The sequence below is a fragment of the Rhinolophus sinicus genome, linkage group LG10 (genome assembly GCF_036562045.2).
Source record: "Rhinolophus sinicus isolate RSC01 linkage group LG10, ASM3656204v1, whole genome shotgun sequence".
Taxonomy (NCBI): Eukaryota; Metazoa; Chordata; class Mammalia; order Chiroptera; family Rhinolophidae; genus Rhinolophus; species Rhinolophus sinicus.
In genome coordinates, this window is record NC_133759.1 from 40,422,016 (window position 1) to 40,447,277 (window position 25,262).

At 36.7% G+C, this 25,262-nt stretch overlaps 1 protein-coding gene across 5 annotated transcripts in view; it reads left to right on the top strand.

Annotated features, from left to right (window-relative positions):
* NR2C2 (nuclear receptor subfamily 2 group C member 2) overlaps positions 1 to 25,262 on the top strand; it is an 83,719-nt gene that overhangs the window by 19,974 nt on the left and 38,483 nt on the right. For 4 of the 5 annotated variants that reach the window (XR_002138648.2, XR_002138647.2, XM_019746967.2 and 1 more), the window contains one exon: positions 17,201 to 17,311. Coding sequence is in view for 3 of the 5 variants with exons in the window: in XM_019746954.2 (XP_019602513.1) it covers positions 17,201 to 17,311 (111 nt within the window). In the remaining 2 variants the exon portion in view is untranslated. Of the gene's footprint in view, positions 1 to 12,370; positions 12,393 to 17,200; positions 17,312 to 25,262 lie in introns of those variants that run through there. The other variant, XM_074312948.1, reaches the window with a different exon arrangement.

Consider the following 25,262-nt stretch of genomic DNA (forward strand, 5'->3'; position numbering starts at 1 on the left):
GAATTTTATTCCCTTTTAAGGCTGAAAAATATTCCATTGTATGTATATATCACATTTTGTTTTATCAGTTTATCCATCCATGGACACTTGTGCTGCTTCCACCTCTTGACGGCTGTGAATAATGCTGCTATGAACATGAGTGTACAAATGTTTTCTCAAGTCCATTCTTTCAGTTCTTTTGGGTATATACCCAGAAGTAGAATTGCTAGATCTTATGGTAATTTTATGTTTAATTTTTTTGAGGAACCACCATACTGTTTTCCACAACAGTTGAACCCATTTTACATTCCTACCAGCAATGCACAGAGGTTCTAATTTCTCCACATTCTCTCACCAACATTTGTTATTTTCTGGTTTTTGGGTGTTTTTTTTAATAATAGCTATCCTAAAGCATATGATATATCTCATTGTGGTTTTGATTTATTTTTCCCTAATGACTAGTGATGTTGAGCAGCTTTTCATGCGCTTATTGGCTATTTGTATGTCTTTAGAGATTTTTATTCAAGTCTTTTGCCCATTTTTAATTGTGTTATTTTGTTTGTTAAGTTATAAGAGTTCTTTATATATTCTGGATAGCCAACCCTCATCAAATACATGATTTGCAAATATTTTCTCCCATTCTGTGGGTTGTTTTTTCACTTTCTTGATAGTTCTCTTTCATGCAAAATGTTTTTAGTTTTAATGAAGTCCAGTTTATCTTATTTTGTTGTTGCCCTGTGCTTTTGGTGTCATATCCATGAAACCGTTGCAAAATCCAATGCCATGCTTTTCCCCTGTGTTTTCTTCTAAGAGTTTTATAGTATTAGCTCTTGTTTAGGTTTATGATCCATTTGTATATGGTGTAAGGTAGGTATAAGTCCAATTTCATTCTTTTGCATGTGGATAACCAGTTTTTCTAGCACTGTTTGTTGAAAAGATTGTCGTTTCCTGCACTGAATAGTCTTGGAACCTTTTTCGAAAATCATTTATATATGCAAGGATTTATTTCTGGGCTCTCCTTTTTTTTTTTTTTTTTTAATTACGGCAAAAACCATATAACATAAAATTTACCATCTTAACCATTTTTAAATATACAGTTCAATAATATTAAGTATATTCACATTGTTGTAAAATGGGTCTCCACAACTTTTTTATTTTATAAAACTAAACCTATATTTATTAAACAATTCCCTATTACCCTCCGCCCCCAGCCTCTGGAAGCCACCATTCTACTTTCTATGAATTTGACTACTTTTTATACCTCATATAAGTGGAATCATAAAGAACTTGTGATTGGGTGGTTTTTGTTTATTTGTTTTTGTGACTGGCTTATTTTGCTTAGCATAATATCCTCAAGGTTCTGAGCTCTATTTTTTTCCATTGGTCTATATGTCTGTCTTTATCCCACTACCACACTGGTTTGATTGCTGTAGCTTTGCAAGTCTTAAGCTTTAAAGGAGGAAGTTTGAGACATCCAACTTTGTTCTTACTTTTCAGGATTGTTTTAGCAATTTGGGTCCCTAATGGATTGGTCCATCCAATCCATTAGGATGGATTTTTCTATTTCTAGAAAAACCGTTGGGATTTTAAGAGGGATTACATTGAATATTACATTGAATCTGTGATATTGACATCTTTAAAATATTAAATCTTCCAGTCTATGAACACAGGATGTTCTTCCATTTATTTATTTCTTTAATTTTTTTCAGCAGTGTTCTGTAGTTTTCAGTGTACAAGCCTTACATGGTTAAGTTTATTCCTAAGTATTTTATTCTCTTTGATGCTATTGTAAATACTAGAATTATTTTCTTAATTTCCTTTTAGCATTGTTCATTGTTAGTGTATAGAAAAGCAACTGATTTTTATGTGTTGATTTTGTATCCTGCAACTTTGCTGAATTTTTGTATTGGTTCCAACCATTGTTTTTGTGTGTACATGTGTGGAATCGTTAATGTTTTCTATATGGAAGATCATGTCATCCATGAATAGAGATAATTTTACTTCTTTTCCAGTTTGGATGCCTTGTGTTTATTTTTCTTGCCTAATTGTTCTGGCTAGACTTCTAATGCAATGTTGAATAGAAATGATGAAAGCAGGCATGCTTGTCTTTCTGATGTAAAAGGAAAGTTTTTCAGTCTTCACAAAATGTGATGTTAGCGGGCCGGCCCGGTGGCTCAGGCGGTTGGAGCTCCATGCTCCTAACTCCCAAGGCTGCCGGTTCGATTCCCACATGGGCCAGTGGGCTCTCAACCACAAGGTTGCTGGTTCAACTCCTCGAGTCCTGCAACGGATGGTGGGCTCCGCCCCCTGCAACTAAGATTGAGCACAGCACCTTGAGCTGAGCTGCCTCTGAGCTCCCGGATGGCTCAGGTGGTTGGAGCACATCCTCTCAACCACAAGGTTGCCGGTTCGACTCCCGCAAGGGATGGTGGGCAGTGCCTCCTGCAACTAGCAACCGTAACTGGACCTGGAGCTGAGCTACACCCTCCACAACTAAGACTGAAAGGACAACAACTTGAAGCTGAACAGCACCCTTCACAACTAAGATTGAAAGGACAACAACTTGACTTGGGGGGAAAAAAAATGTGATGTTAGAGCTTTTCATATATGACCTTTATTATGTTGAGATAGTTTCCTTCTATTCCTAGGTTGTTGACTGCTTTAATTGTGAAAAGATGTTGAATTTTGTCAAATGTTTTTTCTCCATCAGTTGAGATGATCTTGTGGAGTTTTTTCTTCCATTCTGTTAATGGGGTCTATTGCATTGATTGATTTTTGTATGTTGAACCATGTTTGCATTCCAGGAATAAATCCCACTTGGTCATGGTGTGTAATCTTTAAAATATGCTGCTGAAATCAGTTTGCTAGTATTTTGTTGGGGAATGTTGTGTTGGTATTCTTAAGGAATATTGATTCTGTAGTTTTCTTTTTTTGTAGTGTCTTTGCCTGATTCTGATATCCTCAGGGCAATGCTAGCCTCATACAGTGAGTTTGGGAGTGTTCTCTCTTCATTTTTTGGTAAGAGTTTGAGAAGGATGAGAAGTGTGGTGTTAATTCTTCTTTAAATGTTTGGTAGAATTCACCCGGTCTGGACCAGGGCTTTTGGAGGGTGGGTGGGGGGTGTGGTGGTAACTGATTTAATCTTCTTACTAGTTATGGATCTATTCAGATTTTCTATTCATGATTCAGTCTTAGTAGGTTCTATGTTTCTAGGTATTTGTCTATTTTATCTAGGTATTCAGTTTGTTGGCGTACAGTTGTTCATCACACTCTCGTAATCCTTTTTTATTTCTGCAAAATTAGTAGTAATGTTTCTGCTTTCATTTCTGGGGTTAGACATTTTTTGTCTTACCATGATGGATGAAGAAACTTTAGTTTTCATTCAGTGTGTCACACTCCCACATCTTTTCCCTTTGTTTTTCCTGTAAAATTATATCCTCTTTGCATAAATTAAAGTTCTGCTGCCTGATTATACACTATAACAAATACTTCCTAGTGTCTCCAATATAATTGTAAAATCCTCTAAATACTATTTTCCGTACAAATACATCAGAGGAATTTTTCGTTTCCTTTTATTCCTCATGAAAACATTCCTTCTAAAAGCCTTCTGACCTCCTGCTCCAGTCCTTACTAATTGCTTTTTCAGCCCACTGCACAAGTGTCATCCTTTACTTCTCTCTTGTTTTGGACTGTTTCCTTGAGACCATGTTTTCTCCTTTTTTTTTTTAAATGGAAATAACATGCTCCAGTAGCTTCCTAGGAAAGTATGCATCAGAGATGAATTGTTTTTAAATCTTATTTTATCTAAACATGCTTTTATTTACACCCACATGCCTGATTGATAGTTTGGAAATAGAAATCTAAGTTGAAAATAATTTTACCTCAAAATTCAAGGCATCGTTTTATTGTCTTTCCAGCTTTGAGTGTTGCTTTAGAGAAAGCCATTCTTATTCTTGATCTTTGTAGGTGTTGCGTGCGCGCGCTCTCTCTTTTATTCTCTCTTGGCCTTTACTTCCTTACCCCATTGTTAAGATCTTTTCTTCATCCTTCTTGTTCTGTAATTTCATAGTAATCTCTCTCAGTGTACTTATTTTTTCATACATTGTATTGGGCATTCAGCAGGTCCTTTCCATCTAGAAACTCATGTCCTCCTGTTCTAGGAAATTGTTCTGTACCAATTCTCTGATTATTCCTTACCTCAATATTTTTCTAGTCTCTTTTCAGAACTCCTAATTGATTACCTATTGGATTTCTTGAACTGTTCCTTTCATTTCCTCATATTTTCTCTCCCAATTTCCAATTCTTGTCCGCTTCTATTTTCAGGGAAATTTCCTGACTTAGGTCTGTCTTCCGCACTTACCAGTTGCTTGAGCATATTATTTTAACCTTGCTGTGCCAGTTTCTCCAACTGTCAAATGAGGCTAATAATAGTACTTATTTTAGAGAATCATTGTGAGAATTAAATGAGTTAATGCATATAAAACATGGCATATAGCAAGTACCATATTTTGCTGTGTATAATGCACACTTTTTTGCCCAAATTTGTGAGGGAAAAATAAGGATGTGCATTACATATATATGGGTAGTACTAATTCTATATCTATATAAGTTTTTAATTCTTTTATTTATGCTTATGAGATAAAAGTGTAAGTCTAGAACTCAATAACGATACCGTATGCAAAATAATACCCTGGAATACGATAATTGGTTTTGTTGAATTTAGGTCTAACTTGCAAGGACAAAGAATTCTTGGCCTTCTGTGATGCATAAATATCATAAATTTGTTACCGGTACATAAAATTTCTTGTACTTTTTATCTATTCTTGTGTTTTGTAATTATTTGTTACAGAAAATTTCTTGCACCATAATACGTTACAAAATAAATGCTAAAATTCCTTTATAATACAAAAAACAAGTACCTAAATGTAAACAAATAAAAATTTAAAAAATTAAGACGAAATATTTTTCCCCCTGAAAGTTTGGGCCAAAATGGGTGTGCATTATACACAGGAGAGCATTATACACAGCAAAATACGGTAATGCATTGTGGCAAATAGTAAGCACCCAGCTCCTTCCTAATGCTGCTATCCTCTCCTTGTTTATTCAACTTTGTTTTTGTTTTCTACCTTAATTTTAGGGACCTCTATTTCTCTTTATAGCAACTTTTTCTTTCATAATTGAAACTTTATTGGCTTTGAGAATCAATACACAGACATTTTTCAATTTGCACCCAATTCTTAATGTATGTACTAAATGTTATGTACTGAATATCTAAAAAGCCATGTAGTTCTGATTGTTTTCTAAACAGTTGTTCCAGCTCAAAATTTGGAAGCAAATTTTCCTTCAGAGGATATCAAGTACCAGTATCTTCCAATGTTGATAAGCTGTTAAGTCCTACTATGAGTAATTCACATTTAGTATCACGCGTACTCAAATTTTCAATCTTTCACAGCACATTAACAGTTACTAGGAAAACTGGTAGCATCACCCAAAGATGTAAGAGAGTGCACTTGATTCTGACACAGAGCCCAGATCAAGGAGTGGTTTTCTTTAGGAAACAATTCTAAAACAACATGGGACTAGAAGTCATTTAAAATGTTCAAGGCATGTTAAATGCATGACTGTGACTTCAAATTGCCATTCAATATGCTTTGTGTAACAAGATAAAAAACTACCCCCATCTATGAAATGTTATCGACACCCAAGACAATCAAAGCTCCTACATTCACTATCCCACTATTTTTTAGTTGTATCAAAAAATAGTCAACCAGCAAATGATTTCACCTCTCAAAATTTTACATTTTAAAAATGGGATAAGGTGGGATTCCCTCCTTAAAAATGTATCTGAACATTTTTAAGCTACTAAAAAAAACTTGCAACAAAATAGTTGATAAAATAATCCTCTGGATTTTACAAGAAGGGAGACAAAGACCACTGATGAGAGCAGGTATTTGATTTTAATCAGATTAGGCTTCTTTCTCTCCTGCTTTATCAGAAGCTGGACTCGCCTTGTTTTTCTGCGAGTAAACCTTTACTTTCTTAGTAAGCCACTTCCGCCTGTTTTCCCTTTGCTCCTCTTTTCCCTTTTGTTTGTACTTTTGTGGGGGGTCTGAAGTGATCCTTTCCTGCCGCCTTTTGTGGCTTCATTTCCACTTTCGCAGGAGCAGGTTTAGCTGACAACCTCACCGATCTCTTGAGCCCCTCCTCCCCTGCTCCTTCTGCGAAGCTGACCTTCCTTTGAGCACGGTGGTGGCGCGGGGCAGGCGCCTGCCGGGGCTGGGGGCTGGGAGCCGGGGTCCCAGAGCTAGAGGCCGGGAGACTGCGCCAGAGCCTGAGAAAGCTGGGCCCAGCCGCGTTCCTTCGGCGGTGGGAGCTGCTGCGATCGGCTGCGGGGGCGGTGGGAGAACCGGATGCAACCATATGATAACTTTTTCTCGTCCTATGGATGAATAGCTTGGTCTATTTCTATGAGGATGGCAACTGCAGCGTTGTTGTTTTTGTTGTTTTCTTTTTTCTTCAGTTTTCCTTTCCTTCTTACATAGTTGCTGTTTTATCCAAGTTCCTTTTTGGTTTTTTTGGTTGCTTTCCTCAAATAGCTAGTCATGCTTCTTAAATTGGTTCACATTAAAGAATGAAGCACTTAAAATGAAAACAAAGATAAAAGGTTTTTTTTGTACATGAGTAAGGCTTGTCAACTAGTTTGGTTTTGCTTTGGGGTGATTAGATAGGCACCCACACATTTTGTTTGAAGCGTGCCCCAGATGTCACTATCTATACGTTTCTTTTCCAGGGCCATTCAGTTTTTCCAGGCAAGAATTCTTCACGTTCCTGTCTGAGGGGTGGTAGATGCCTTGTTGCCAATATTTTTATTGTTGTTTATTTTAAAGCTATGTCTTTCCTTGTCTTGAAAGGAATGCTTTCAACAATTTATTAATAGGTATGGTTTTGCAATGAGCCTTTATTCTTTATTAGATTAAGGACATTCTCTTCTGTTCCTAGTTGGAAGAAAAGTTGTTCCGTTCAGTAGAAGTGGGATTTTATCACTTTTTTTCCTTTTTTGGGCATCTACTGAGATGATCATATAATCTCTCTTTTGATCAGTTAATATGGTGAATTAGATTGATTTTGTAATGTTAAACCCATCTTGTTCTGGATTTAATCTCAATCATCACACACATGCATGCTTTATTCAGTTTGCTAACCTTTTGTTTAGGAATTTTCCATTTGTGTTCATGAGTAAAATTGACTTTTAATTTATTTTATGTTTTAGTTTTAAGGTTATGCTAGCCTTAGAAAATGAATTGGGAGAATGTTCCTTCCTTTTCTACTTTCCATAATAATTTATGTAAAATTGGGATTATTTGGTCCTTGAATGCTTGTAGAACTCAACAGAACTACTAAGACTTGGAAAGATTTTTAACTACTGCTTTGATTTCTTTAATGCTTAAAGGACTATTCAGATTTTTAATTTGTAATTGACTTTTAATGTTATACCTTTTTCTAAGAATTTGTTTTGTCTAAGTTTTCAAATTTATTAGCATTGCTTGAAGCATCTCTAGTTATAACCCTTTTCATTCTTAATGTTATTTGTGTCATCTCTTTTTATTCCTTGATTGGTTTCACAAAAGAGTTGGTTTATCTCCAAATAATTTGTCTTTTTTTTTCCTTCTCCTTTCTTGACACTTATCTACATATTCTTTTTCTAAATTCTTAGGATGGATCTTAGCTTGCTGATTTCTCAGCCTTCTTTTCTAATATAAACAATGGGCTGCATATATTGTCTTCTGAGTACAGCTGTAGCCACCAATCATTAATCTTCCAATCATTTTAGATTATTTTGCATTTCTTGAATTTTCTATGAAAGGAATCATGCAATGTGTTCCCCTTTTTGGTCTGCCTTCTTTCATTCAGCATTATTATTTTGAGACTAATCTATGTGCTTAGGTATTGTATGTATCAGTAGTTCATTCCTTTTTATGGTATATCCAGTGTATGGATATACAGTTTCTTTTTTATCCATTTACCTATTGATGGGACACTGGGTTGTTTTCATTTTTTTACTATTAGTTTGGTGCAAAAGTAATTGCAGTTTAAAAGGTTAAAAATAATTGCAAAAACAGCAATTACTTTTGCACCAACCTAATATAACTAAAGATGTTATGAATATTGTGTAAAAGTGTTTATGATAACATGCTTTTATTTCTCTTGGGTAGATAGCCAGGAGTGGACTTGCTGTGTCACATGATAATTTTTAAGAAACTTCCAGATTGTTTTTCAAAATAGTCGTACTCATATATTTCTACCAACAGTATACAGGAGCTCCAGTTGCTCTATGTCCTTGCTAACGCTTGCTGAGGTCAGACTTTTAATGTTAGGCATTCTGGTCCGTGTATACTGTGGTCTTCATTTGCGTTTCTCTAATGACTAATGATGTTGAGCACCTTTATGTTTGTTATTTGCCATCCATATGTCATCTTTGATGAAGTAGCTGAGAAATCCTTTGTCTATTTTAAAAATTGAGTTGTTTGCTTTTAGTGAGTTTTGAGAGTTCTTTATATATTCTGTATACGTGAATTTACCTTTATCAGATAAATGGTTTCCAAATATTTTCTCCCAGTCTGTGGCTTACCTTTTCATTCTTTTAACAGTATCTCTTGAAGAGTAGGTATTTTTTTTAATTTTGATAAAGTCTAATTTATCAATTTTTTATTTTATGAGTCATGCTTCTGATGTCATATCTAAAAATTTTCACCTAACCCAACGGCGCAAAGATTTTCTCCTGTGTTTTCTCTAGAAATTTTATAGCTCTGGGTTTATAATTATCTTTTTATTTTAAACTTAATTACAGTATAAACAGAAAATCCAGTTGGTATGATACCAATTCTTTGAAATTTGTTTACTTTTAGTTTGGTGTGTTTACCTTCCAGGTTTTTTTCCTAAGTGTTTATGTTCATGTGTATGTAACTATAGAAATATAGAGGGTTTTAAATTTAACGTAAATGAAATAACACTAGATATGATGGTCTGCAAGTTGCTTTTTTTTTTTTACTTTGTCTCAGGTATAACAATATACATAATTCTTTTTACTACAATATAGTATTACATAGGTTAGAGCTATATTTATTTAGTCACTCCATTACAGAAGCACATTTAAGTTGTTTCCAAATTTTCTTGAACACAAATAATGCTGCAATGAACATCTTTCTATATGATGCCTCCTTGGACTCACGTGTGTGGGTATATTTCTGTAGACTAGAAGTGGAATTGCTGAATAAAAAGCTATCTGGGTTGAATTTTATCTTCCACGTTTTTACTTTTCTTTTTTTTTTGTTTCTTTTTAAACAGTGTTTTAGCAATCACATAGCCTTATATGCAAAGAAGTAGCTGGGCCATTGATTAGCTCAGTTGTTTATTCAGCAAGCATTTATTGAGTATATACTGTGTGACTCTTCCTTCCGGGGTTTTCAGTTCCTTTAGAACCAGTGCCCCCTTTTTATTGCAGTATTTTTTTAATGACTCTTTAACTATGCCAAAATGATATTCATAGGAAACATTTATACACAAATAACTTCAAAAAATCAATATAGTGCAGTAACTATATGCAGGATAAATAAAAGGAAAGTAACTTATAAAGTAAGTAATATGTATTTCATTTAAAAACTCAGACACAGCTTCTGTGTTTCCCCGAAAATAAGACCTAGCCGGAGCATCAGCTCTAATGCGTCTTTTGGAGCAAAAATTAATACAAGACCCAGTTTTATTTTACTATAAGACCGGGTATAATATAATATAATAATTTTAATGTAATATAATACTGGGTCTTATATTAATTTTTGCTCCAAAAGACGCATTAGAACTGATGGTCCAGCTAGGTCTTATGTTCAGGGAAAGACAGTATCACAGAAGATACAATGGAGAAGTGAGACAGTTGCACATACTTAAATAAACGATGACTTTAAGAGTAATAAAATGAAGCTGTTTTGTAGTTGAAATGTAAACAATGGAACTGGAATTAGATTAGTGTTAGAATCAGTAAGACTAGACTTATTTGTAACGTGGTAAGAGAAAAAAATTGACAAGAGGAATTGTCAAAAAGGAGAAAATGAGGAAGTATGATGTCCTTGTAAAAGAGCTGTACCTCACGTTGAAGGATCGCACCAAAATGATTTCCTATGGTATGTCATGGGACAAAATAGTGATAATTTATCACAGAAAACATCTCTGACCAAAGCATCGGCCCTAGTGAAGTTGTGGCAGCACACCACAGCGCTGAGGCCAGACATGGGGCTCCTGCTGCCAGTGCCAAGTCTCAGATTGGTGCATCTGACTGAGCCTCTGCCCCCAAAGGGAGGCCAGGTCTACAAGTGTCTGGCGTTTTCTTCTACAGTTGGAGGTGGGCTCTGCCTCATTTGGAGCCCTGAGAGAGGGAATTCCTGTATTCCTTAGAAAAGTAATTTTAGGGGGCGGACGGGTGGTTCAGTTGGTTAGAGTGTGAGCTCTGGGCAACAGGGTTGCCGGTTCAATTCCCACATGGGACAGCGGGCTGCACCCTCCACAACTAGAATGAAGACAACGAGCTGCCGCTGAGCTGCCACCAAACTCCCAGGCGGCCGGATGGATCAGTTGGTTGGAACACGTGCTCTCAACCACAGGGTTGCCGGTTTGACTCCGCAAGGGATGGTGGGCTGCGCCCCCTGCAACTAAGATTGAACACAGTACCTTGAGCTGAGCTGCCACTGAACTCCCAGCCACTGTTCCCCAATAGAGTCCTGGAAATACACACTGTTCCCCAATAAAGTCCTGTTCCCCTTCCCCAATAAAATCTTTAAAAAAACAAGAAAAATAATTTAGGATCATACACTGATAAAGCCATTTCTCTCTTTAGAATAATTTGTGTAAGGTGGATTCCCAGAAGTAGAATTACTAGGTCAGAGGGCATGAACAAAAGTTTATGGTGAGAAAAGCAAACCTGCTGACCTCAACAGTTGGACCTTGGAGCTTTTTGCATACTTCGATTAATCTTTCCTTTTATACATCATTTGTTGACTGTACTTAGTGAATAGAATATTATGTTTCTTAGAACTTTAAATAGTTGAGGTGGAGGGACTTTAATCTCCCTTTTAAAAATGGAGATTCATCTCTTTTTTTCCCCTTTGATTAATTTTTTGCCTTTTGGTTTGGGGTGTCTGGGTTTGTGCTAGAATTTAAAAAGGGGCGACATATCTCTTAGATTGTTTTAAGTTAGTACATACACATATTTTGAAGTGGAAATTCATCATTTATAGCCGTATGAACTATTTTTTTAATTTCCTTTCTCAAACGTTCCCCCCCACCCTATATAAAAGTAAATATCCATAATACCTCTTTCTTCCTACCATTCCCCCAAGTTTTTTGTTTGTTTTTTGATCAACCGGTATTCCCTTCATGTTAGTTGTTTATGGAGGTGTTAAAACAGGTAGTGAGTCTCCATGTCAAACAGGAGGCTATAGGTTGGCTTAGTGGCAGGTGCTATTGGCTTGCAGCCAGAGAATGTAGGTATTATTAGTTCCAGCCCCACCTCTAACTCACTGTGACCTCAGGAGCTCCTTTTCCTCTATGGCCTTGTGGGAAAGGTGAGGCTTAGACTTGAAGCCATTCCATGGTCTCTTATAGCCCTACCTGTGTTCATCTCGCCAGAATGGGAGGCTGCAGAGGCTAGAACTCTAACCTGTGTTTATGGGCTGGGTGGATGTAGTCAAATGTTTGTTAAATGAGCCCAGTGCTGTTATTTCTGTGGGTATTTTGTACTTAATGCACACTGTTATGTTGTTGCCTTCCCTTTGAATGAATGAGGAACTTACAAATACCCCCATATCTTTAAAACTATTGGCTTTAATGTACTGTGAAGTTGAAAATGCTGCATGCAGAATGTGGTATTTGTGAGTTCTCCAAATCTTCCCTCCACTCGTTATAGTTTTAAAACTATTCTGAGTTGATTGGACTCCATGGTAACTTTCTTGTGAGCTCTCAGTTCAGGAAAGGTGGTCTTTAAGGGGCAGGGGATGCATTTAGCAAAGGCAACAATCCAGTTGAAGGGAGAACTTCATAAAGTAAAGTACATCTTGCCTAGAAGCAATTAAATCATATTATTAGACAAACTGCTTCAGCAGCTGGTGAAACAGCAGGAACATGTCAGTTTTGCTTCCTTAGTTACATGGAGTGATAGTGTACTTGACCTTCAGCAGAGCAGGGTCATAGAAAGGGCATCTTTAAACAGCTCTGTCTGGTTTTGGTGAATGGAATCTGCATTGGCAGTTTGAAAGCAAATGCCTGTGAGTTCCCCCAACCAACCCTTGCCTGTTTGGGTTGGACTCACTGGTCTGGAAGGTTCTTGAAGAAAAATGTAAACAAATCTGCGGGGAACCTTTGGCATGGTAAGTACAAGTGTCCTGAAGAAAACAGACTGCTATACTGAAGTCTGTTCTCATTCTCTGTTTCTGGAGGGAAGTCTTTGTAATTCACTGTATTTCATAGGCACTTATTTTTAGAGCAGTTGGTGAAATAGCAGTGGATGTAGGCACCTAGTATGTATTTGAAGGAACTCAATTTAGTGTCTTTTTACTGCTTAGCACCTGGCCGATTATTTCTTCATAGGAACTATGTTTGAGTGTGCTGGGTACATTCAGGTGGGGCAAAAGCTGTTTGTTGTTTTCAGCAGCTTCATCTGCCTATGAACAGAGAGTTTGTGACCCTCCTTGCTCTTAAAACACCTCATCGTTTTACATAATTGTGGATAGTGGTGGTTGACTTTGGATCTGTTTTTGTGCCAGGAAATTCCGGGCTATCGTTTTATCTTTTTAAACATATTATCAACTGGAAAATTAAGAAAGTGGTTAATCAATTTTGATATATAGGAGGCTGATTTATAATGTTCAGCTTTGATTCCTTCATTGACTTTATTTGTACTAGTAAGAGAAGAGCTGAGCTTACCAGTCATCAAGAGAAATAATTCTTGAGGAACATGGCATACGGTCCGTCGTTGTAAGGTTTTAATCCTCTGTGTGAGGTGAGGGAGGGGTAAGCACCTCAAAGGCCAGCAGCCTCCTGTGGATTCTTCTTTCTGTGATTCAAGTTGCAGCATAAAGAGCGTTTAATTCTTTGCCCACTGACCTTTCACTACACTTACTATTTAATGGTCCTTTGAAATAAAAAATAAAAGGAGGATGTGGTACATTTCAGTTCAGGCTGGAGGTGTCCCCTGCCTGAAACCCTTTACCCACTTAGGCATTTACGTTGTTCATTATTTCACTGGGAATGTTAAAGAGAGATCGGAAGTTCCTGATAGAGATTTGTAACATATTAGGTCTGCATGATCTGTTTTTTTTCACAGGGTGTGAACTTTGTTGCCCTATTAATAATCCAAGGGAATCTTACAGCCAAAACCCAGAATAAATTACAGTTTAGAAACTCTTAATATTTGCTCATCAGCCCAGTGCTATCTGCGGTAAACCACAGAAATTTTTCCTCAGAATTATTTCAAAAGAAAATGCTGCCACGGCAATGTTATGTTATGATGGAATAGAGAAGCTTCTCACTCTACAGTGAAAATGTATGAACTTCCCTATTAGTCTCATAAACCCACGTGTGTCAGTGGAAGCCAGGACTTTTTGGTTTATATGATAAACTTCCAAGGCGGGTGTTGTGTAGTATATGAAGGATTCCTAATTAGCAGACAGGCACAAGAGTAGAGTAAGACAAAGAAAGGTCTAGGCAGTCCCACGATCAAGAACTATTTATTCATTCCCGAAGTGTTCACTCACTAAGTAATCATTGTGAGCCTAACATGTACCTCGCCTTTGGAGTAAAAGGAGAAACAGGAAATGGTCCCTCTGAGGTCGGCTTCACCAGGCAGTTACAGTAAGTGCCCTGGAGAGTCCTACATGTAGCAGCTCTGGGAGCCCAGAGCAGAATGCCTATCCCAACCTGAGGGACCAGGAAAGCCCTTGCCAGAGGATCAGGGCTTTTATTAAAACTCTATTTAGACAGGAAACATTTGTGTGTTGTCTTTCGACAGGAAACATTTGTGTGTTGGGAAAGCACGGTTAACTTTAGAAAAGATGTAAAATGGCACAGCTGATATTTGCCCTGTAAGTGTGAGAGACTATGCCCTAGAAGACCTATGTCCAAACATACTTTTACACCCAGCTTGCTCACGGTTTAATTAAGTCCTTTGGACTAGCAGTTTTCCTGTCGAAAGTGCAAGTGTTCTGGCTAGCGTGTGACACACACCTGGGTGTTGTCAGGCATTCATACATGTGTGAACGAGGTGATCCTGTCCTTTCCATGTAAGCTGATTGAAGGAGTATAAAGCAGACTAAGGCAGGAGGGGGCCAAGACAGACATCAGGTACTGAAAAGGCAGGCAAGAAGAATGGAAAGCAGCCACTTCAAGTCGTCAAAAATGCATCTAATATTTTTATGTCCTGTTACCACATTGACTTTATCACTATGCTAAATTATATTCAACGAAATGCTTCTGAAAAAAAAATTTCTCACCATCACCTAATCCAGGTTCACTAAGATTTATACTTATATTTTGTTCTGCATGTTTTAGCTCTTATATTTAAATCTTTGATCCATTTTGAGTTAATTTTTCCCTTTTATATTGTGATAAAATAACACAAAATTTAATATCTTAACTATATTTAAGTGTACAGCTCCAATTTCTCCACATCCTTGCCAACACTTGTTATTTGTTATTTTCTGTTTTTTGTTTTTTTTATAGTAGCCATCCTAATGGGTGTCACATGTTACCTCATGGTAGTTGGTTTTTATTTCCCTATGACTAGTGATGTTGAGCCGCTTTTCATATGCTTATTGGCCATTTGTATGTCTGTTTTGGAGAAATGTTTATTCATGTCTTCTGCTCATTTGGTAATTGGGTTGGGGTTTTTTTTATGTTGTTGAGTTTTAGGTGTTCTCTTTATATTCTGGATATTAATGACTTATCAGATACATGATTATAAATATTTTCTGCCATTCTGTTGGCTGCCTGCTCTATTGTTACTGTCTTTCAATGCACAAATTTTTAAATTTTTTCATGAAGTTTAATTTGTCTGTTTTTTTCATTTGTTGCCTGTGCCTTTGGTGTCATATCCATGAAATCATTGCCAAATCCAATGTTGTGATGCTTTTCTCCTATGTTTTCTTCTAAGACTTTTATAGTTTCAGGTCTTAAATTTAGGTCTTTCATCCATTTTGAGTTAAATTTGGTATATGGTGTTAAATAAGAGTCCAGATTCATTCCTTTGCATCTAGATGTACCGTTTTCCCAGCGCCATTTGTTGAAAAGACTATCCTTTCCCCCATTGAATGGTCTTGGCACCCTTGTCAAAAATAATTTAACCATATGTTGAGGGTTTATTTTCAGGATTTCTGTTCTATTCTATTGGTCTATGTGTCTTTCTTTATGCCAGTACCGTACTGTTTTATTGACTGTAGCTTTGTAGCAAGTTTTGAAATCAGGAAGTGTGAGTCTTCCAGCTTTGTTTTTTGTGGGTTTTTTTTGTCAAAGTATTTTTGGCTCTCTAATATATGGTGATGGAAGGAGAACTGACTCCGGGTGGTGAACACACAATGGGATTTATAGATGATGTAATACAGAATTGTACACCTGAAATCTATGTAATTTTACTAACAATTGTCACCCCAATAAATTTTTTTTTAAAAAAAGTATTTTTGGCTCTTTGGGGTTCCACTGACATTCCATATGAATCTTAGGACAGGTTTTTCTAGTTCTGCAAATTTGGGGATTTTGATAGGGATTGCGTTGAATCTGTAGATCACTTTGGGTAGTATTGACATCTTAGCAATAATTAAGTCATTTGATCCATGAACATGGAATGTATTTCCATTTATTTATGCCTTTAATTTCTTTCAGCAATGTTTTGTAGATTTCATTGTACAAGTCTTTCACCTCCTTTGTTATGTTAATTCCTAACTATTTTATTCTTTTTGATGCTGTTACATGGAATTATTTTTGTAATTTTCTTTTCAGATGGTTCAATGTGTTGACTTTCTATTCTGTTACTTTGCTGAATTCATTTATTCTAGTGTGTGTGTGTATAATTTTAGGGTCCTTTTTGCCCACCCTAGCTCCCACAAGCTGTGTGCAGGCTGCTTCAGGGACACAGTGCACACACAGCTGCTTGCTTTGGGTGGAGGTGGGGGATGAGTAGCTGCTACTGTTCTAAGAGCTGAAATTGACCAAAATTACCTGCAATTTATTGCCCAAGCCTACTCTTAACAGGTTGAGAACTTCCCTTCTGTTCCTTGTTTGCTGAGTGTTTTTACCATGAAAAGGTATTGGATTTTGTGAAATGCTTTTTCTCTGTCAGTTGGGATGATCATGTAATTTTTGTTCTCTATTCTTTTAATGTGCTGTATTACAGTGTTTGATTCATATGTTGAACCAACTTTGCATTCCTGAGATAAATCCCACTTAGTCATGACAGATAATTGTATAATCTATATGCTTATATGTTTGGTTTGCCATTGTTTTGGTGAGGATTGTTGTACCTGTTTTCATAAGGAATATTGATCTGTAGTTTTCTTGTGATGTCTTTGTCTGGTTTTGGTATCAGGTGATACTGATCTCATAGAATGAATTAGGAAGTGTTCCCTCCTCTTCTGTTTTTTGGAAGAGTTTATAAAACATTGGTTCATAACATACTTTTTTTCAAGGAAAAATACCTGCCCGCTTCAGGTGCCCACTCAGAATTTTGAGCCTTGCTTTGGTGGGTATTGACTAAATTCCAGACCCTCTTATTTCTGATGGCTTTTCCCAGCCTCATCTCTGTGGGGCTGGAGGGTTACCAGGACTCTTTGACAAGTATTAATGCCCGCAGTTCTACAGTGCTGTTAGAGCATTCTTTCTGGAAACTCTGCTCTTAAAGGAGTGTTTTACAGCTTGGAGACAGTGAAAAAATTCATCACATTCTTTGGTCGCTTTTATTTTATTGAAGTTGTGCAGAACAGACCTGACAATTTCTTTGTTTTTTGTTTTTTCCTTGCATTTTCAACATTAGAAAGAGCTATTTTATGATTATATATGCTTTGTGCCATCCTGGATCAATATCTCTTTGATTCCTTTATCATCCTGGGTCCACACTTTAGAACTACACTAGTTTAGCACTGGGCATCTTTCTGAGCCCCTTGTGATCCAGCCCACTTTTCACCCACAGGTACCACGTACACAGACCTCTCGGCCGGAATCTCCAGGGATGACCAGCCCCTCCCCACGCATCCAGATAATCTCCACCGACTCTGCGGTAGCCTCACCTCAGCGCATTCAGGTACCTGCACCAGCCCCACCTGCCTAAGAGTTTCACTAAAGGGTTGTGCTTCTTGGGCATTAAGTACAGCACAACTTTATTCTTTAAAAAGGAAAAGAAGAAAAAGTTTACATTTATTGAACTAACTTTTAATATAAAAGTCTACACTGCTGTTTCCAACTATTGGGATGAAGTACCATTTTGTTACTTATGTGCTTCCAAATTGAGAGGCCGTATGTCCTAGTAGTTAAGAGTACGGGCCCCCACTTGAAGTCAAATCCAGTGCCCCATTTTATAACTTTTTTAACCCTGGAAAAGAGAAACTGAACTGACTGTATTTCAAGGTTTCTTTTGTTTTTAAGGAAAATTAAGATTGTAGGATAATTTATTGGTTCCTGATGCTGGTGCTCATAGCTTTGATGAAGTTTTCATTTCTAAGCCTGACTCTAGATGCCTCTCCCATGCTCTGAGGCCGGCCGGGGAAGAGGATAAATGCTATGGTGTTTGAATGAATAACAATGCTTAGAATCCAAATAGTGCCTTCTATGATAAGGTTGGGAGGGAAAGATTGTGTAATCAGGATGACGGGCCAGGCAACATTTAAACTTTGGCTCTGAATGGAACAGACTTAGGGGTCAGATCTTGTCTCCACTCAGCTATGTGACCCTGGGGAAAGATTTCATAACCTGTATGTATAGCTGTAAAAGAGCAATAAAAATTGTACCTATTTTATAGGGTTTTAAAAGGATTAAATGAGATAATTCCTGTAATCTCATAGGAAGCAAACATCAATAAATGTTAGGAACTGAGTTATGATTTTTTAATGTGTTTTTTTAATATAATTTCAAACTTACAGAAAATAGTACATGGAAATCCTGTATACCCATTACCCAGATTCACTAATCGTTTGCTGTAACATTCTGAGTCTATGTATGTATATATTTCTAAATCACTTAAGAATAAATTAGAGACATCCCATCTCTTTGCCCTGAATGCTTCAGTATGTGTTTCCTAAGAACAATGACATTCTCTTACATAATCACAATACAGTTATCAAAATCAGGAAATTTATTATTCATGATTGTATCTCTGTTCCCCCCATAATGTTTAGGATACAGTAGGGGTCAATAAATGCTTAGTGAATTAATAAAGTGATAAGTGATCTTAATACTAAAAAAAAAAAAAATCAGGAAATTTAATATTGAAGCATGCCATTATCTCCGAGGTCTCTGCCGTGAGCGTGGTTTCAGCCGTGTTGTATGCTGCCCCCTCAGCCCTGTGGGCCATAAGCGGAGCCCTAGCAGTCCTAGTTCTCTCTCCCGCAGCTGCAGTAATTTCGGGAAGTAGCGAGCTCGGAGCACCGAGCTAGGTCTGCGTCCTGTGCCCGCGCGGCTCCGTTTCTTCACATCTCCCTTCCCTCCTACCCCACTCGTGCAATTCGCCCAACTTTAGGTGAATTCAGTAGTGGGCCTCTTTGTCTTGCCTGTCTGCTGTGCAGGGAGTCCTTTGTGGAGTTATTGTTGTTCGATTAGTTGTCAATTCTAGGGGAGCTTTACAGAGGCTCACCTCACGCTGCCATTTTGATGACATCTAGCATGTCATTATCTAACCCACAGCCCATATTCTAAAATGTCATCAGTTGTCCCAGTTAAGTCCTTTATAGCTATATTTTCCCATTCCGGGGTTTATATTACTGTTTTTAATAATGATAATAATAATTAAGGTGTGGCAATCAGCAAAACCAACATATCTAGTTATGCAGGTCAACAGAGGCTAAACTGAAGCATAGACTTATGTTCATTAGTGTCCCGTTATCCTAATAGCTGCAAAAGGGCTTCGGGGCCAAGTGGCAAGGGTAGCAGTCCTCAGAGTGGGGGGGTAGCCTTATGGCTGGGGTTGAGAGCTGTTGTTTTTGGGGATACAGCAGTCTAGAGTGGGAGCTGTGGGAAGGAGATGGGGGATTAAGAAGAGCCATAGGAGAGCCCCACTTGTCTGAGAAAGAGGCTTAATCTAAGCCACCCAAGCACAAAGCAGCTTCTCAGGAAATCTCACAAGTTTTCTTCATAATGCACATCTTTCCAGGCCAATGGTTTCCAAATTGTGTTCTTTATTGCTTCCCAGATTACATAAAATTAGGTTCAAACTTTATTTTTTAATCCAGCTTTCAAAGAGATTAAGATACCCATTTTTTCCCGAAAATATGACCTAGCCGGACCATCAGCTCTAATACGTCTTTTGGAGCAACAATTAATATAAGACCCGGGATTATATTATATTATATTATATTATATTATATTATATTACATTACAGTATACTATACTATACTATATTATATTACATTATGTAATGTTATGTAAGACCGGGTCTTATATTAAAATAAGACTGAGTCTCATATTAATTTTTGCTCCAAAAGATGCATTAGAGCTGATGGTCCAGCTAGGTCTTATTTTCGGGGAAACATGGTAGTTTAAAAGAAAAACACACTTGAACATGTCCTGTGCCAAATCTGACACACTGGAGATCACCGGGGCTCCTATAGCAGCCCCTTCTCCATTCTTGCCTGCTTCTCCCTTCTGCCAGCTCTGCATTCCTACACATCCCTTCTTCGAGCTGCCAGTATCTGTTCTCCATCCTTTCCACATCCACAACCATCTGATGTTTCCTTTCTCACTCTGATGTTCTAGTGACCTTGCTCAGGTACTTGTACCATGTTTCCCCAAAAATAAGACCTAGCCGGACCATCAGCTCTACTGCATCTTTTGGAGCAAAAATTAATATAAGACCCAGTCTTATTTTACTGTAACACCAGGTATAATATATAATTATAATATATTACAATATTAATATAATAATACCAGGTGTAATATAATAAATAATATAATACAGGGAAACAGGGTAGGAGCTGTTTGTTTGTATGTATTGAATGGGTAATAGGTGCACATAGGAACAAAATCACACCAAACAGGGTACAGAGTAAAAGATGAGTCTCCCTTGCTCCTTCCTAAGTGTCTCCCAAGAGGTAGCCACCATTACTGTATTACTTATTCTTTCAGATATGTGATCTGCGTATACACCTACAAGCATATGTATAAATACATACAGCATATTTTTAAATGCGTGTCAGCATTCTGCCCACTCTTTCTGCACCTTACTCTTTTTTTCTTAGCACTGTCTTTCGGAGGTGGTTCTATGTGTATACACAGAGCTTCCTTTCTCTTGAGTTGCGATTTGATGTCCCATGTCATGGATGCTGCAATGAATAACATCTACCTGCTTGATTTAGCATACGTGAGAGTATTTCTGTAGGACCAGTTCCTCTAAGTAGGCTTGCTGGGGGACAGGGTGTGTCCATGTGTAATTTTTTGTTTGTTTGAGGTATATGGTACGTCCTGACTTAATGTCCTCAGTAGGTTCTGCAACTGTTAAGTGAAATGACTTATAATGAAACCATTTTTACCAGAACGCTAATTGATATTAACAAGAGTTAAGTTCCTACAGCGTCTCATCAACATTGTGAGGAAACAACATTGAACAAAAAATGATGTTATTTGAGGAGCTGCTGTAATTGAAATATAATATATGTTAGTTTCAGGTGTATAACATAATGATTCGCAATTTGTATGTATGTGAAATAATCACAATAAGTCTAGTTACCATTCATCACCGTACGTTATTACCATTTTAATTCTTGCAATGAGAACTTTTAAGATCTCTCTTAGCAACGTACAAATGTGCAATACAGTATTAACTAGTCACCATGCTGTACATTACATCCCCAGGACTTATTTATTTTATAACTGGAAGTTTGTACCTTTTGACCTCCTTCACCCATTTCGCTCACCCCCTCACCCCTGCTTCTGGCAGTCACCAATCTGTGCTGTTTATTTATGAGCTCTTGTTTTTTTGTTTTGTTTTGTTTCTAAGATTCCATATATAAGTGAGATCATACGGTATTCGACATTTTAACAATATTAATTCTTCCAGTCCATGAGCATTTATCTGTGTCTTCTTTGATTTTTTTTTTATTAATGTCTTATAATTTTCAGTGTACAGGTCTTTCACCTCCCTGGTTAAATTTATTCCTAGGTATTTTATCCAAAAGATGCAATTGTAAATGGGAATTTTTTTAAATTTCTCTTTCTGATAATTCATTATTAGTGTATAAAAACACAACAGACCTTTGTATATTGATTTTGTATCCTGCAACTTTACTGAATTCATTTATTCTAACAGTTTTTGATGAGGTTTTTAAGGTTTTCTATATAAAATGTCATCTGCAAATTGTGACGGTTTTACTTTTTCCTTTTAAAATTGGATGCCTTTTCTTTCTTTCTCTCTCTTGCCTAATTGCACTGACTAGGACTTCCAATACTATGTTGAATAAAAGTGGGGAGAGTGGGCATCCTGGTCTTGTTCCTGATCTTGGAGGAAAAGCTTTCAGCTTCTCACTTAGTATGACATTAGCTGTGTGTCCATGTGTAATTTTGACAGTAGTTTCCAGAGTGCCTTCCAAAGAGGTTGTGCCAACTACCAGCCTGATATGAGAGTGCTTGTTTCCCCACACACTCACCTATATATTGTGCAGTATGTACATTTTAATCTTTCAGTTTTCGAGGTGAAATGATATATCATTGCTGTGTAAATTTTGCATTTCTGTTACTGTTTTTGAATATCCAAACTAATAACTCAAATTTTATGTAATTATAAATAAGAAAGGACTCTCTCCCCATCCTTTCCTGTACCCCTATCCCATTTACTTTACAACCAACAGGCTTTTAAAAAATTATGTCTAATTTTATTTTGATTATCTTATTACATTAAATGTACTTTATGATCCAAAGGTAAATACATATATTAAAATAGTAGGCTTTTCCAGAACCACTGCTCTGAAATATCCCAGATCAATCGCTAAGTATTGGTTTTATAGAAGGATTCATAGTCATAAAACTTTCAGGAAATAATTCTGGGCTAACTTGTATGATATTGGCTGTAGTTCTTTCCTGCACCTTCTCTGCCAGACTGCTAAACGTAGGGATTCCTCAGGATTGCACTTTGGGGCCAGTTTGTCTTCTCTGTATTTTCTCTAGCAGAACCCTAGGCTTTAAATGCTATTCTATGCTAGTGACTCCCAAATGGTATCTATGGCCCAGACCTCTGTTGTGAGCTCTATTTAGTTCAAAACATTTTTAATTTTTTCTTGAGACTTTATCTTTGATCCATGTGTCATTGTGTGTTGTTTAATTTCTAAATATTTGGGGATTTTTGTAGCTGTCTTTCTATTATTGATTACTAGTGTAATTCTCTTACGACGTGAGAACATACTTTATGATTCCTTTGTTTTTCTTTTTAGGTGTATTTTATGGCCCAGAATGTGATCTGTCTTAATGAATGTTACATGCAAGCTTGAGAAGAATGTGTATTCTGCTATTGTTCGATGGATTATTTTATAAATGTCAGTTATATTGAGTTGATTGATGATGCTGTTCAGGTCAACTATATCCTTACTGCTTCCTGCCTGCTTGATCCATCAGTTGCTGACGGGAGAAATGACATCTCCAACTGTCACAGTTGATTTTTCTATTTCTCCTTGGGAGTTCTGTCAGTTTTTGCCTCACGTATTTTGATACTGTGTTGTTAGGTGCATACACACTTAGGATTATTGTCTTTGGTGGAAATTGATCCATTTATCATCATGTAATGTCTCTCTTTATTTTTCCTGTTATTTTCCTTGTTCTAAAGTCTACTTTGTCTTTAAATTAATATAGTTACTCCAGCTGTCTTTTGATTAGTGTTAGCATGGTATCTTTCTCTTTTAATCTATGTCTAGAGTTTCCTGTAGACAATTTATAGTTGGTTTTTCTTTTTTTTCTTTTTGTTTATCTAAATGACTGTCTCTGTCTTTTAATTAGTGTATGTAGACCTTCACGTTTAAAGTGATTATGGATATATTTGGATTAATATCAAACATGTGTGTAACTTTTCTATCTGTTGCCAGAGGCTTCTTTTTCTTTTGGTTTTGACTGAGTAACTTATATGATCCCTTTTATATCTTTTCTTAGTGTATCAAATATATTTCTTTACAAATGTTTTTAGTTGTTGCCCTAGAGTTTACAATATCCATTTTAAACTAATCTAAGTCCACCATCAGACAACACTATTCTATTTCACATACAATGCAGGAACCTTATAGCAGGGTATTCCCTGTTCCTCCCTCCCCTTCCTGTGACATTGCTGTCCTTCATTTCACATTCAGTGCATTAGTACTAATATTAACTTAAACAATTATTTTTTAGACAAATTAGGAATAAAAGCAAGATTTTATTTTACCTTCTGTTAATTCAGGGGCGTGAGGACAAACTTCTTACTTCTTTATCACAGGAAGTAAGTTGCAAATGGGAGCAAGGTGCCCATCTAGTTAGGCTCTTTTTCTCACAGAACTGGGAAATAAGGGAGCTGTATCTCCTGAAGCTTGCATTTCAAAAAGATGGGTCCCAAGTCCTTGAGAAAACATTTCTGTGTTTTGAGACTGGCAAGAGGCTTACCTAACCATTACAGAGATTTGTGTATGTATGAAAAGGACAGAGCAAGTTCTAAAAGGAAAGGGAGAGGGGGTAGAAATCTCTTCCCTTATTTTCAAAAGGAAGAATTAAGCCTCTTGTCTTTCATTTGTATTTGCTCTGGCAAACAGTATATGTCTAAATGTAGTTTTTCAGTATTCTGCTTGATGTTATCTAAGCTTCATAGATCTATGGTTTGGTATTTGTCATTAATTTTGGAAAGTTCTCAGTCATTATTACTTCAAATAGTTTTTCATTCTTCTTCTGGGCTTCCATAACGCATATGTCATACCTTGAAATTGTCCCATACTTCTTGGATATTCTGTTTGGGGTGTTTTTTTTGTTGTTGTTTGGGGGGGGAGGGTGTTCCCATTCTTTTTTTCCCTTTTGCATTTCAGTTTAGGGAAGTTTCTATTGACCTATCTTCAAACTCACTGATTCTTTCCTTGGTTGTGTCCAGTGTACTGGTGAGCCCATCAGGGCATTCTTCATTTCTGTCACAGTTTTTTATTTCTAGCATTCCTACTTTCTGAGAATTTCCATCTCTGCTTACATTCTCTTCTGTTCTTGCATGTTGTCCTTTTTCTTTTAGAGACCTTAACATATTAATCATGGTTGTTTTAAATTCTTTGATAATTCCAACATTTATGTCATGTCTGATTCTGGTTCTGATACTTGTTTTGTCTCTTCAGATTGTGTTTTTCTTGCCTTTCGGCATGCCTTGTAAATTTTCTGTTGAATGCCAGACAGTATTAGCTGTAGTAGGTAATAGGAACTGAGGTAAAGAAACCTCTAGTATGAGGATTTATATTAATCTGGCTAGGGGTTGAGCTGTATTTAATGTTTTCCTATAGCTGTAGATGCCAGACATTTCAAATTCCTCTAGTGTCTTTGGTTTTGTCTAGTGACTGGGGCTTCCTTAGATATTCCTCCTCAGAGAGTCTGTGTCTTGAAGCTCTTCTAGCTCTAACCACATGTTATACTTTTCAAATTCGTGTTCTAGGTTTTAAGTGGAATTACTGGGTCCTTCTTTGTTTCTTGTTATAGCCTTTGTTTTAAAGTCTATTCTGTCTGGTATAAGTATTGCTGCCCCAGTTTTGTTTGGGGTTTTTTTTGTTGTTTTTTCCATTTCCATTTTCATGAAATATCTTTTTCCATCTCTACTTTCAGTCTGTGTGTGACTTTTAATATGAAGTGAGTCTCTTGTAAGCAACATATGTGAGACTCTTGTTTTCTTTTACATTCAGCCACCTTATGTCTTTTGATTGAAGCATTTAATCCATTTACATTTAAAGTAATTGTTGATAAATGTAGTTATTACCATTTTGTTCATATTTTTTATCTCTTTTTCTTTTTAGAGAAATCCCTTTAACTTTCTTGTAATACTGGTTTAATAATACTGGTTTAGTGGTGG